The 15,380-nt window shown below is 42.6% G+C and overlaps 1 protein-coding gene across 2 annotated transcripts in view; it reads right to left on the reverse strand.

Moving 5' to 3' along the window:
• ATM (ATM serine/threonine kinase) overlaps positions 1 to 15,380 on the reverse strand; it is a 100,935-nt gene that overhangs the window by 82,370 nt on the left and 3,185 nt on the right. For both annotated transcript variants that reach the window (XM_019530229.1, XM_019530230.1), the window contains exons 2-9: positions 9,744 to 9,848; positions 9,545 to 9,657; positions 8,947 to 9,092; positions 6,755 to 6,919; positions 3,482 to 3,647; positions 2,881 to 3,119; positions 1,959 to 2,122; positions 780 to 949 (exon numbers count right to left, since the gene is read on the reverse strand). In XM_019530229.1, the coding sequence (XP_019385774.1) occupies positions 780 to 949; positions 1,959 to 2,122; positions 2,881 to 3,119; positions 3,482 to 3,647; positions 6,755 to 6,919; positions 8,947 to 9,092; positions 9,545 to 9,657; positions 9,744 to 9,815 (1,235 nt within the window). In that variant the 5' untranslated portion in view covers positions 9,816 to 9,848. The remainder of the gene's footprint in view (positions 1 to 779; positions 950 to 1,958; positions 2,123 to 2,880; positions 3,120 to 3,481; positions 3,648 to 6,754; positions 6,920 to 8,946; positions 9,093 to 9,544; positions 9,658 to 9,743; positions 9,849 to 15,380) is intronic.

Raw genomic sequence — 15,380 nt, forward strand, 5'->3', positions numbered from 1 at the left:
GAGAGCTACACCCCCGCCCCTTTTGTCAACACGATCCCTCCTGTACAGGGTATAGCCCTCTATACCCGTGGTCCAGTCATGGATGGAGTCCCACCAGGTCTCTGTTAGCTGTAGAACTATTCATAATTCCCACAGCATAATGCCCTGCCCAGTACATTCCTATATCAACAGCTTGTAAAGGAACCTTTCACACATGGCAGACATACGGCTGTTTTCTACAGGGGCTAAATCAAGAAATCCTTCCTATTTATTATGGGCTTTCAGGTCTGCTATACACTGCTCCAGTCCTGCTATGGAGAAACAAGGGCTGGGATGAGAATCTCACCATGGGTCATTAATGCTTAACACAACTCATTCCACTACCCTGCACAGGAAAGTGAGTAGTTGTATTCTTATTTTAATAATACATGTTATTTACATACTGACATGCTAGCCACAGAAGTAAAAGTTTGCGAAAGTTATTACTTCTCACTATTATTTCAGTACTGGACTTAAACATATAAAGCAAGGAAAAGGACATGCATGAGTCATGATTTTTTAAGTGCTATGGAAACTCTGCTCCGATTCCATGACAATATCCCCGTGTGCACTATTTAGTAATCTAACCTATGCTAATCATTCTGACATCAGAACACCTCTCCTTCTCAGCACAAGGTATTCAGTAGGAAAATTCAGTGTAAAATTTAGAAATTCATGCCCCATAGCTTACATAATAACACTATCAATAAGCTAATTATACTGATTTCCATTCCAGAGTAAAAGAATGTAGGTGTCTTTACCAAGGTATGACATCAAAATCATTCTGTGATCTCTGCAGATTGCCTCGAATTACTTCCCATCCCAATTCAATCCTCCTGCGTTTGCTTGGTGCAGTTCTATCACCAGCCTCTCTCTGTGTAATGGCATATGACTGGCTTATCTCCAGGACTTTGGTGTCTTCAGTAAAAACCTTTGCAAAAGAGGTATTAAAAAGTACGAGTTAATACAGGCAAACAAATGGTCACCCTCTACTAAAAGCCAAGTGAGACTAATCAAGTTTCATTCTCCTTAAAGACCTATGAAAAACTTTTCCATCTCCTCCCTAATTTTCTTCATAAACTTTAGAGACCATGAGTGGCTTTATGGTACACTCATAGAGGGTACCATAATATAGGTCTCTCCAGAGCCTGTCAATCTACTTGTACAATCAGCCACCGAAATCCAATCACACAAGAATTACATCCTCCTCTTTAGAGGGCAAGTATCTTCACTGCTTCTGGCAGCTTAAAAGCAAGAAACAAACAGGGTCCTTACCACGGAAAAAGGTTTAGAAATACAAGAGCTAATTATTATTATATTACTAAATACAGTACTAATTATTATTCATACAGCCATTCCAATTAAACAAACAAGACTGAAATTTTCCAAAGAACCTTAACCCATTTATTCATATTCCTAAATTGTAAAAGCAGTCATAGAAAACATGTACATTAACTACACAAAAAATAGTACTAAACACGCATGGGTTTTTCCAATAACTAACAATTTTGATCTCTTCTGAATTCCCCAATGCTATAAAAATGTAGGAAAAATAATAGGATTTTCTTCTTTACATATACAATGCATAATCATGTAAAATTTTCAAATTTAGAAAATTTTAAGCAGAGAACTATTTAGGTTTTCCCCTCTACAACATTTTTGTCTACCTCCAACTCAGCACTGCACTTGCCAATAGGGAGTACTTTGGAGCAATTTAATGCAAATTTTCAGTAGAGAGTTTTCTATAACATGAACAGGTGGGCTCTGTTCTGTTGATGTCAAAAGGAATGTTGCTAGGTAAGTCACTAACCAAACTAAAATATCATTAAGCAATCTTGAAAAAAGATATAAAGCCCTATTAATAGAAAAATGGAACATGTGTAGCATCATACTTAAATTAAACTTATATTGGGAAAATATATGGAAAAATTACAGTTTACCTGATGACAAATATCAGCCATTAATTCAATTAAGTTTTCCTTTACAGCAATGTTACGTGATCCTGAAGAATATTTTCCTCTACTGCCAATGAGACTTATCTCATTCATCAGCAGATCATACAAGTTGTGTAAGATACTCTGCCATTTTGCTGATTCATATGCACCTATGTATGGAGAAATATTTTAGTGCTATATGCCCTTTTGCTACAGTGTGACAGCTTCAAGATACAGCATGGCACTCCAAGCTCATAGGCAAACAGATAATACTGGACAAAAATCAGTGCTGTATTTAACTATAGACTGAACAATGCAAAGAACACAGATCACATATATTAGAGGTGGAACTGTAACCTGGGGAACAGTTACACTGAAGAGGAAGCATAGATCGCTGTACAGTAGATCAGCAAGTGAGTTCCTAGTGTAAGGATGTCATGAAGTGGGTAAACAGGATGTTTGAATTTATAAAGAGGAAAATATCAAATAGAAACAGGACAGTGGTATTTCCTCCTGTATATGGCAAGTTTCTTTGGCGTGGAGCTTACGACTAGATGTTCATAATGGCTAGTTTTAGCCTTAATATCTATCAAACAGGATGGAAATATAATGGCTAATCTACACACTACCCATTCTTGTACGCTGTATGCATTCTGCCAAGCTTTAAGGGTTTTTCTCCCATTTGGGCCAGAGATACTGCCTTCTTGTACAGTATCTATCCCACTGTACTACAATTAATAACCATAAAAAAATCTCATACTCAAATTCAACCACTGCAGATAACTACTGAGAGGCAATAGTTATGCTATGAATATTCTCCAGGTCTACTAGTGAAAGTGACCGCTTTTATGCTTGGACAATTTAAACAATCACACAGAATTGTGTTAAAATTAGAAAAGCAAAATCAGGAAAATCATTTATTATTTACCTTTTTCCTGGATTTTTGCTCCCTTTGGATGATGAATTTGAACTTGCAGATTAAGTAACTCAATTATTAGCTCCTTCAGGGAATCTTTGGGTCTATGCTGAGTCCATACATAAAGCACCTTAGGAAGAATTTCTTCACCTAGCTTACAAACTTGTATACGACAGTTCACAGCAAACACACTGCAGAAGATATTAACTGCCGCAAGAATGTGATCCAAACCAGCAGAGTTCTTCTCCTCCCTGTAACATAAATCAAACACTTTGCCTACAGCAAAAAGCCAACTATCATTAACAGGAAGCATTAAAATAATAACCAGTAATTCTGCCATTCTAAAAAGTCTCTGCAATCAAAAGTAAACACTCAAATAGTTTTTTGAGTAAGGGTAGTATATAAAAAAGGCTTACTTTATATTCTAATGCATATAGGTAATTCAAATAGTTTTCAGAACACAAGAATTAGTATAGAAAAGATTTATTCTTCATAAATTCTGAGCAGACAGAAAGTGTCTAAGAGTAGAATCAGAATTCAGTCCTACTGCAATTAGGACAAACTACCTTAGAAAATTTAATACTGAGGCACAGGGTAAGATGTTGAATGTTACCTTGCACACTGCATTGCTTTGGAAAAGAAGGAAAACATATTGATATTTAGTCCATCAGTTTGGAAGCAGTATCCTCTGGTTAACGTGTGAATTATTCTAGCCACCAAGACTCTGTTAATCTCCTTGGAAGGTTTGAGATACAATCTGCAGTACAGGGTCAGTAGTTCTGTAAGCATAATCCAAAATCAAACTTACATGAAAAAAAATCAAGCAAAATCATACATCATTTCCTTAATGTATGCAAAGCTATGCCTTAAACCTATCTGAATATGTAATTTTAACCAGCTAATTATAGAAAAGGCACCATTATTCATTTGCAGTAAAAGATTTTGGCAGGATCATGAAAATATTCATTTGGTTGCAACACCAACATTAGGGTTATTATTCATAAAAGTTAATTTCTTTTTTTCCAGCTCTGAGATTGTATAAATTAGTCTTGCCTTTGTTAACAGAGCAGTGAATGCTAAGGATAGCATTCTATTCTCTTTCTGGACTTCTGGATGACCAGATTTGGTCATCTACATTAGGGGTCGGCAACCTACAGCCCACAGGTTAAATTGGGCCCAAAGAGCCATTGGATCCAACCCATGGAACTGGAAGGCTTTGGTGATATTCTGACAGCAGGAGGCTTTGCCTATATCAAGGGTGAGCAATTATTTCAGGCGGAAGGCTGCTTACTGAGTTTTGCCAAGACATCGAGGGCTGCATGACAGGAAGCCAAAGGCAGATAAATATTAATTTTCTAAGTTTTTAGGGGCCTCCAAGGGCTGGAGAGAATGGCCTGGCGGACTCCAACTGTCCTGCGGGCCTCATTTTGCCCATCCCTGGCATATACCATGGCTAGACAGTGGAAAATTTCACCTGTCACAGCCAGGCACTCTGGAGGCTTAGCCCACACCACAGCCAGGCAAGGAGCAATACCTATGCTGCGACAGGAGCTTTGCCAGCCACATCATGAGGAGACGCTGAACACCTGGTGCCCTAGCACTGGCCCAGCTTAGAGTCAGCTGGATCATTCCAAACCGCTGTAAAAAAAGAGTTGTCAACCGCTTGCCTACATGCCCATTTAAGTCCCAAAAATGCCATTTATGCACAGGATGACACTCTTTTCCTGCACACACAGCCATATGCATACGCCAATCTGTGTGTAAGCCGTATGAATGGCTCTCAGAAATAGAGTGCCAATCTGTGTGTAAGCTGTATTTTTGAGACTTAGATGACCATGTAGATGACCAGTTTGCAGCTGCTCATGAAAAAAAAGCAAGATGAGGATCAGCTGACAAGGAAGGGGGACACAAGTCAGCTGCTTCTTGGAGTAATTTTTTTTGGAATATGTTCACACGGTGCAGTGCCAGTTTTCTGCTCCTGAACTGTGACTGGAAAGGCTCCCTTAACTTTTGAGAGGTATAGCATCATCATCACCTGCAAATAATAGAGAAAGTTCATATGTTCTGATAGAGGTGTAGATTGATATTAAGAAAAGCACTAGAATAGCATTTTGAGCTGTGTGTGGGGTTTCCAGTCAGTCAGAGGTGCCAAAGCATCTAGGCACACGCTGGCAGGTTGAAGTGATCCTGCACTGGCCAGCCAGAAGCCCTGCATGCTGAGGGGAGCTGAGGCACCCACTCCTGGCTGGCTATGTGCAATTTCTGGTTTTAGGTAAGTTGTATGCGATCATAGAACAAGGCTTGATTTTCCCCATGTTGAATTGGAAGGGGGTGGGGGGGGGAATCATCTTATAATTGAGTAAATATGGTATACCCAAGTCCTGATTCAAAACACAGAGGCACCAAACCAGTTCAGAGAATGGTTTCCAGGTATTTTTAATAAAAGCCAAACAACCTGTTTCCGTCATGTTCCCCAAAAAGGCTTAAAAAAGAAAAAAAGAAAACCACAGAAACCTGATACAAGCACTTACCATGAAAAACTGCAGACTGGGTGGTTTAAGTTTGCCTAAGTTAAACTTAATACAAAATGACTTATAATGGGAAGTGAAAAAGAACCTTAATAATAGATAGTGTTATCAAGTCTACCTAGAAAACAATACTGAGCTATTCAGTAATACTGAATTTTTCTGCTAATGTTCATGTAAAAATTGCAAGTTCATTTTTCAGTAGGGCTAAAAATTAGATATATTTGTATGGTTATATTAATAGATACAAGACGAGAGCATTGGGATGAAATCTCTACCACAGTATTTTCTTCATGCTATTTTCATGAGCATGAAATCTCCAATCCCAAGGCACTTTATTTGGAGTTAGTGCAATTTGTTCTACAATTTCTTTTCATATTTATGCATGCAATCCAGCCCTAAACAGTTCTGTGAGGAAAACTTCCTCATCATCTCATCCTTCCTCAGGATGTGATGCTTTTAATGAATCTGACTAATGACTGGGGGGGGGCAGTCATGTATTAAATCGAAATTCAAGTGTTGTGCATACATATTTTACTTATTTAGATGGTGTCCCTCTTTTCTGTATTTCATGTTACCTGTCCTAGAGGCAAAACCATGCCACAAAAAAGTAACTAAGAAACCATGTGCATACTTGAACCCTGAATACAGTTTGTAGGTCGCACCCCATTTCCCAATGCTTCCTCAGTTTTTTGCATCAAACTATAAATTCTTCAGGTCCTGCCTTGTTAAAACATTTGTACAGAGCATAAGAGTGGGGCTCCAATACTGCTTGGGACCTTCCAAAATACAAGTAATATTTCTCAGTAATATCCCAGATACAAATGTACATTAAGACTATTAACAGGAGTTGTTTTTGGAGTTGGATGCCCTAGCATAACTGATCCACTTCACTGGCATTTCCAGACATCACTGCAAGCACTGTCCTTTAGGGCTGAGCCCCTGCTGCTCCCTGGGCTTCAGGGACCCAGTTGTGAGAGACAATGGCCCCAGGTGCCCCAAGCTTGCATATATGCACCCAGAAAACTCTGAAGGGAACTCCAGTTGTACACGTATTATGCTACCATGTGCCAATTTGGGATCCCTGTAAGGGATTCCCAAGGCACACATCTGCAAGCGGAATCATGGGGGCTCCCCAGCCTGCACTGCCCCAAGTCAGACTAAAAAAGCACAGCTACCTGACACATTTGCTACAGGAATATCACACGCCTTTTGTCTATGTTGTCTATTTGGGTTAGGGGCCATCTGACATGCTGTGTCTGTACAGTACCAGAAGCACTACAAATAAACCACCACCAAGCATGCATTTTTATGGTAGGAAATATATATTGTATACAGACTTAGGAGTAATATATACTAACCAGACCACTGTAATGGTGACATTTCACACCAATATTTTCTCTCTGAAAGAACATCCTTTAGTAGCATGCTACTACAGTCAGTTCCATAAACAGCACAGCTTGATGCATCTTTCATAATTTTGATGATATAATTTAGAAGCTCTTGACATTTCAATCGGGGTGCTCCTATACAGAAAATACCAGAGGTACAAATGAGCTTTTTTTAAACTGAAGACTGTATAACGAAGTGAAGTTTGGAGTTAACAAACTGATTAACGAACTTTGAACAATTCCATATTTATTTAGGAGAAGCAATATCCTCTCTCTCAACTGTGCTCTTCTGGCAACCATACATATTTTAAGTCTTATCATTGCAACTTGTGACTTGCAGTGTTTTTGAAAACAGCCAAAATAACCCAGGCCTAATACACCATTTTTACCTGACATATTAAGTTACAATTTCAAACTGACTTAATTTCGTTGTGTTTAAAGAACATCTTTCTAATAACGTATTAGATGATGATCTGAAAGAAAGAGGATAAGACACATGTTGGCTACATTTACAGAGGACACTAAATGTGAGACATTGTGAATATTAAAAACAGAAAAGTAATACAAAAGAATTCCAAGTAGTTAGAAACATTAGAATGAAATTAGAGAGATATTTAACTGGAAAAGATGCATATTAATACACAGAGGAAAAGAAACTGAAACATGTAATGGTAGGAAGAAATCTGGAGAGAAGTAAAGCTGAAAGACCCATAGGGGTGGTAATGAACTCAATCACAAAAATGCAAATAGGATTATTTTGAAGGAAAGTGATAGAGTCACCTTTCACAAGGTTCTGATGTGACTGTACCTAAAATAATGTGATTAGTTCTGGGCACTGGGCCTGTGTAAAGTGGCAAGTGTTCTCTTCAGATCTGGCCAGTTCAGAGGAACTGCAATTCAATTCAGAGATTCAAATCACTGTCCTGATTTGATTTGGCCAAATTGGATCTGAAGATTCAGTGCCACTTTGGAGAATCAGCCATAGACTAAATAAGCAGCAGTCCTCACCATGCTGGACACAGCTGCCTCCAGCTGGTAAATCTGTTGTGGTGGGTGGAGAAAAGGGGCATGGAGGAGGGAGGGATTGGGGCTGGGACATTCTGACCAGCCAGGACAGAGGGGGCATGGGACTTGGGGAGGGGGGCAGGGAGGCACTATGCCCTGCTGCCACTTCCCTTCTGTCCTCCTCCCTTCACTCCATTTGCAAGGGGGCATGTGGCAGCAGGGAATAGCCCCCACTCCCACCACTGCTGTGCCAGCATCTGGCACCCTCCCCCCCCAGCTGGGCAAACAGAGGCAGCACTTGCTCCCCCACCCCGGCAGGGCAAGCAGTGACAGTGTTACAGACATCCCACGCCCCATGACCCAAGACCTGTGTCCAGCTGGGGCACGGGCGCCGCTTGCCCAGCCGGGGTGCGGGCACTGCTTGCTCAGCCAGGGTGTGGCGCTGATGCCACTTGCAGTGCTGAGAGTAGGGGCTATGCCCTCTTCTGCCCAGAGTGAACTGCACCTGCAATGCGCTCCTGCCCCACCTGGGCAAGCGGCAGCAGGGCATAGCCTCTGCTTCCAGCACTGCCGCATGCTGCCCCCGCCCCCCCCAAGTCCCATGCCCCGGCTTGGCAGCTTATCCCAGCCCTGGCCCCTCCTCCCACCACCAACTGGAAGCAGCTGAGTCCAGCATGATGAGGGCTGCTGCCTATTTAGTCTATGGCCAAATATCCAAAGCAGCATGGAATTTTTCCAGATCAATTCAGAGGCTTCTGATTCAATTTAGAGCTTTTAACTGGTCTCTTGATTTGATTTGGTTTTGGACATTTGGCCACCGAATCGGGCTGAATCTCCTCCAAATCAAATTGGCTACCAAAGCTTTGCACAGCCCTACTAGGCACCTCAAAGATGCAAACAAATTAGTAGCAACATAAACACTATGCTAAATCCCAAAACCAGAGGACATAAGACTGCTATTTTAAATGACAATTTTGATCAGCAAATTCTTCGGGCATCTGAAAATGTTTACTAAGATATTCAAGAACTATAATAATTCACAAGCATGGTCACTGTATACATTAAAACTGTACGTCATCTGGTTTAGATCAAGAATTCAATCCTGAGAGTAAAACGTTAAAACATCAAGACTTGTACTTAGATATAATGTTACTAACTTTTATTGGCACATCTGATGAAGTATTTGACTAAACTTCCCATCTCTTGCATCTTTTTCTGTCTGGAACTTTGTGTTGAGACGGACACATTTGGTTTTGCCAGCCTGAGGTTCTCCATTTCTTTCTGGATGTATGTCTGCAGAAATCTTTTCAAATACAAAAAAATCACATAAGCTATGCAGATTCTTGATTATGATAAAACTAGCCAATTGTTGGTCAAGAATGATGGGCGGCGGGGACGGGGGAGGAGGCAGGCTGGGGCTGGATTGCCACCACCCACCAGCCCACACTGCCCCTACTCTGGTAGTTTTAAAACATAGACATCCCTTAGCATCCACTAAAATTGATCAATAATGCACCAAAGCAGTTAACTTCCTTTTTGTGAAATATATTGATATACTTTTAAAGACAATTTACAGTTCATCTTTTCCTTTTTTTTTTTAATAAGCAGACAAATAAGTTCCTGATTCTAATTTTCAGATGTACAAAAGTGGTGGTGTTGACCTGCTACACTATGTAACAATATAGTACTGCTCTGTATGGAGCAAATCACAATTTGGAAAGAGAACAAATGAAGGCACTACGGACACAAAAGTACCTAAAAACAGCATCCCAGTTAAGTTGTTTTCCTTGTTTAGAATCAGAATTCCGATCCAGCTGCTGAATTGTTTCAGAATCACGGATAAGTCGTTTGAACTTTTCAATTTCTTTCTGAAAATGCATCAGAAAAAAAGGTATTATGTATTCATTCCATTGCTTTACATAAACAGTCTGACACTCATACTGAAATGAATTACCCTTCGCTCTGTAACTTTATCTTTTTCAAGTTGATGGCAGCAAACAAGCAGATCATGTAGTACAAGACTCATGGTTCAGCTTAAAAACAGATGTATACCTTGCATCTATAAATGCAAAGAAAGACAGTATTATAATTATAAAATAACTTAACTGCTTGACTTAAGAACTCAATCAATAAGCTCACAGAATGGAATATGCATCATAAAAGGTAATCACTTCCAACTTGCAAAACAAAGAGTTTCTTTTTCCTTTTTTACGTGTTCCTGGTGTTTCAGTTTATTATCATATTCCGGCCATCTACCTAGCACACATTGTTATACTTTATTTCATTGTAATGTCACCTGGTTCTGATTTCAGGACAGGATCACAAAAAGTATCTTGCTGAGAATATAACTAAGCCAGTAGCACCCCCACACCAAATAAAAACAATTAGCAAGCCTCAGTCACTCAACATTTCCTCCATGTAATATGTGGCACCCATTAACTTTACATGGAAAAGAAGTTGAACGTGACATGCTATGGAAAATTAAGGACTCTATATGGAGGACTCTATATGGGGTGAATCTAAACATTGAGAAGGAGGTACTGGCTCTCAAAGGTGCATCTGAAGCCCTGCTCCCCTGCGTGAACTAGGATTGGGGGGCTCAGTCCCTGCAGGAAATGGTCTGAGCCCCCCCCTGTTTTCTACCTCAAAGCCAGGATCTGTAGGAAATCTTGGTATTCGGGGATTTGTGTTCTATGCATTTGACTCCTAGTATCATAGTGCTTAGGGTTGGAAGGGACCTAAACAGATCATCAGGTCCAACACCCTGCCCAAGGCAGGAACGAGTGCCAGGGCCATATCACCCCAGCCAAATATCTGTCCAGACTCCTCTTGAAGACCCTGAAGTAGGAGAAAGTACCACCTCACTTGGGAGCCCATTCCAGAGCTTGGCAGCCCTGACTGTAAAGTAATGTCTCCTGATGTCCAGCCTGAACCTTTTCTAATGATTTCTGGCCGTTATTCCTAATAACCCTGGGTGGTACCGGGGAAACAGAGCCTCCCTCAATTCCCGCTGGTCCCCATTGGTGAGTTCATAAACGGCCACCAGATCCCCTCTCAGCCTCCTCTTGTGGAGGCTGAATAGGTTCAGGCCCTTTAGCTTCTCTTTGTAGGGCCTGCCCCACCACCCCTTGAGCATGAGAGTGGCCCTCCTCTGGACCCTCTCAATGCTAGCCACATCCCTCTTGAAGTGCGGCACCCAGACTTGGACACAGTACTCCAACTGTGGCCTGACCAATGCTACATAGAGGGGAAGGATCACCTCCCTGGACCTGCTTGTGATGCATCTGTAGATGCACACCGAGGTGAGGTTAGCCTTACTGACTGCTTCCTCACATTGGTGGTTCATGTTCATCCTGGAATCAGCAATGACTCTAAGATTTTTTCTGCCACCCTGTTGACAAGAAGGGTGTTCCCCAGCCTACAGGTGTGTTTCTGGTTCCTTCTCCCTAGCTGCAGTATCCTGTACTTGTCTGCGTTGAATTCCATCCTGTTCTCATCTGCCCACCTCTGTAACCCGTCTAGATCTAGCTGGATTCTGTCCCTCCCCTCCAGTGGGCCCACCTTGCCCCACAACTTGGTGTCATCAGCAAATTTGGACAGCGTGCATTCCACACCAACAGCCAGATCGCTGATAAAGATGTTGAACAGTGCAGGCCCCAGGACCGAGCCTTGGGGGACTCCACTACCCACATCCATCCAGGTCGAAAATGATCCATCCCCCACCACCCTCTGGGTGAGACCATCTAGCCAATTTGCCACCCATCTGACTGTGTAGGCATCAATGCCGCAGTCACCTAGTTTTTTTAAGAGAATGTGGTGGGAAACCGTGTCAAAGGCCTTCTTAAAGTCCAGGAAGATGACATCCACCCCAACACCCTCATCCAGGGACTTTGTGGCCTGATCATAAAAAGAAACCAGGTTAGTCAGGCAGAACCTGCCCTCAATGAACCCATGGTGGTTGCACCTGAGCATTACCTCTCCAGCTGGGCCCTTGCAGAAGAGCTCCTTGATAACTTTCTCAAAGGTCTTCCCAAGGACCAAGGTAAGACTGACTGGTAAGACTGATTCTCCTCAGAATAAGGAGAGATTTGAAAGTGACCCATATTTAGGGGAAACCCAGACAAGGAAAAATGGTTATACATGTCCCTTGTGTGTGGTTACTAAACTAGATAGATGACTAGCATTGAGAAGGGACAACTAAGTGGGACAGGACACAGGAAGCCTGGTTATGGAGCGCAGTCAGAGTGCGGAGTCTGGTTTAGTAGCTGAGGCAACATAACCTAGATCATCCCTGACCAGTAGTTGTCCAACCGTTCATGAACACCTCCAGCAACTGAGAATCCACAACTTCCCTACGCAGTTTACATTGCTGCCTCAGTGTTCTAACAGTGAAGACATTTTTCCTTGTATCCAATCTAAACCTACTTTACTGCAACTTCAAGTCATTGGTTTGTATCCTGCACTCTGCGGCAAGACAGAAGAGGCATTCTCCCTCTTCTGTATGGCAGCCCTTCAAGTATTTGAAGACTGCTATCACATCCCCTATTAAGCACCTTTTCCACAAACTGAACATGCCTATTTCCTTCAGTCATCTTTTCCTCATATGACTTGCTTTCCAAACCCTTGGTTATTCTTCTTGCCCATCTCTGTATCCTCTATAACTTCTCCAGGTCTTTTTTTTTCAAATGTGGAACCCAGTACTTTAGATGAGGCCTAACCAGTCCTAGACACAACCACTTCCCATGCCTTGCACCTAATATTTCTATTGATGCTTTCCAAAACTGCACTGCCTTTTGTGCAGTTGCATCACACTGTAGACTCGTACTGAGATCATGGTCTGTTGCCAGCCATAGCCATTTTCAAAGGGCCTAAGCTAAGCTGTAAGTGTTGGATGCCCAAAGCCTATTTCTTAGTGACTTCAGTGTGAACCTTTATAGATGTGACAACTAACTTGGTCAGGAAGTAAAGAAAACCATCAAACATAATTAAACAAAGCATAAGGCCTGAAAGAAGGTAAGGGAATAGAATACATTAAGTAGTACATATACACTATATCATAGCTTTACCTTAAAATAGTAGTAGTAATGATTGCTGTAACCAAATGTATTATATGTTATTTTGCTACAATAGATATATTTTTGTTAAAATGCTTAGATAATGTGTAAAACACAAAACATCCTTGTCAGAGAAGACCATAAAGGGAAAGAAGAACTAAGAACAGGATTCCACAATGGGGAAGGCAAAGAAATAAGAAACCCAGAGATTTAAATCCCAACTAACTGACACCTTCCAAGTCCACAAAAGATTTGGTTCAGTTCAGTTCTAAAAGTTTCAGTGAAACAAAGTAGGGGTGCACCGATAAAGATTTTCTGGGCTGATACCAACAGCCGATTATTCACTAGGCATACTGGCCGATACCGATCTGATAACCGATTTACAGGAATTTACAGGATTTACAGTGAAGGAGGGAGTAGGGTAGGGGCTGGGGATGCTGCCCAGCCAGGGCAGTAGATGGGACTCTATGGCTGGGGCAGGGAGCAGGAAAGAGCCGCAGATGGCTTGTCCAGGGGAATCAGTGTTCCAGAGCTTAAAAATGGTGGTGGGGATGCTTGAACTAAAGGTCGTCAAATGAGCTTTCGTTCAAGTGCTGCCATCACCATTTTAAGTGCTGCCATCATAAGCATTGGGATGCTTCTAACCAGAGCTGAGTGCAATAAGGGCAGATGTGGGCTGCCCACTGTGGGCCTGGGGCTCTCGCCTTGCTGTCTTTGCCCTGGGAGCTGTGCAGTGGCTGCACGTCCCTTGCCAGCCCAGCAGTGGAAGGCACAACTTGCTGCTGCTACTGTTGCCAGATGGGCAAGGGGTACACAGCCAGCGTGCATCTCCCAGAGCAAAGGCAGCAAAGCGGAAAACCCAGAGTTTGCAGCAGGCAACCTGCACCCACCCTTGCCTCATGCACAAATCTGGGGGGACACATGCACCCCATGCTTCCCCTGGAGGTGCACATAGAGGTGGGGAGCCACCCCCCCTCCATCTTGCCCTGCACCCCCTAAACAAGCTGCCTGTGGCTCCGTCCTACCCCCTGCCCCAGGTCCCATTCACTGCCCTGGCTGGGCAGCACCCTCAACCCCTGCCCCAGTCCCTCCCTCACTGTGAGGGCCTCAATCTTTCCCCAAACATCCCTTCCCCTCAACAGACTTACCTACAGAGCACTGCTCTCCATGACACCCAGCTGCATTCCTGGCCATGTACATGCTATGGCTGCATGCATGCACACAACATCCAGACACCTGTCCAGAAGGCACATTATAGACTACATCTGCCCCACAAAAAACCGACAGCTGATAATGTTAATTTTCCTTTTAACTGGTGCCAATCCAATATATGACACCTCTAAAACAGAGAAATGTAAATAAAACCAATCAGAGATCATTTATTAGAATATTAAAACCAGCCATTTATAAATACTGGACATAGGCTGGAGGGAAATTTGGAAAATTCAGTAAATTCAAGACCTGCTGCTAATCTGTGGGCCACCCTCCTTCTACCCTGAGTCTCCCCAGCCAGTATACATGAGAAATCTATGTTGTGCTGTTGCATGTAGCCAGACAGACTTTGGGATAAATGTTTGTTTTCATGTTTTAAGGTGCAAGCAAATAAAAGGTTGGGCTATAGACCTGTGTCTGCCTCTTTCATCAGTAGTCTTACCTGTAATCTAGATAACAGGACTACAAAGGGTCCCAGGTTCTTTTCCATAGAGCTGCCATATAGCCAGGGGTCACCAATTTTGTATTTTTGATTGTTCTTCCCAAGGTATATCACCTTGCATTTGTCAGTACTGAACATCATCCTGTTAGCTTCAGGCCAGCTTTCCAACCTGTCAAGATCCTTCTGAATTACAATCCCATCCTCCAACATGTTTGCAATCCTTCTCAGTTTCATGTCAACTACAAACTTGCTGAAGAAGCTTTCTATGCTAACATCCAAATTATTATTAAACAGGTTGAACAGCACTGACCTCAGGACAGACCCCCATGGGACTCCACTCAAAACCTCCTGCCATTTTGACACAGATCCATTTATAATAAGGCAGACATAGAGCTAGGACTAGCGTCCAAGATCAAAGATAATAAAAAGTCCTTTTTCAGACATATAGGGAAGATGAAGAAGGCACCTGGAAATGTGGGGCCCCTGCAAAGTACACTGGGCAATCTGGTGGTTGCGCGAGAGGAGAAAGCGGAACTCTTTAACCAATTCTTCACCTCTGTTTTCTTGGGCAGGGACCGGGACTTCCCTGCTGTGATGCCAGACAGACTCAAGGGGAACGCCTCCAGACCTCAGGTTGGGGAGGACCGGTTACAGAGCTTCTAGAGGGGCTGGACGTATTCAAGTCAGCGGGTCCAGATGCTGTCCTCCCCAGAGTGTTGAGGGAGCTAGCTGGGGTTATTGCAGGGCCCTTGGCACGGCTTTACGAGGGCTTGTGGTGCTCAGGCCAGGTGCCAGATGACTGGAAGATAGCTAACGTGGTCCCCACCTTCAAAAAAGGGGAGAGAGAGGACCCGGGCAACTATAGGCCCGTCAGTCTTACCTC

Source organism: Crocodylus porosus, unplaced genomic scaffold (genome assembly GCF_001723895.1).
Source record: "Crocodylus porosus isolate Cpor-Errol unplaced genomic scaffold, CroPor_comp1, whole genome shotgun sequence".
Lineage (NCBI taxonomy): Eukaryota > Metazoa > Chordata > Crocodylia > Crocodylidae > Crocodylus > Crocodylus porosus.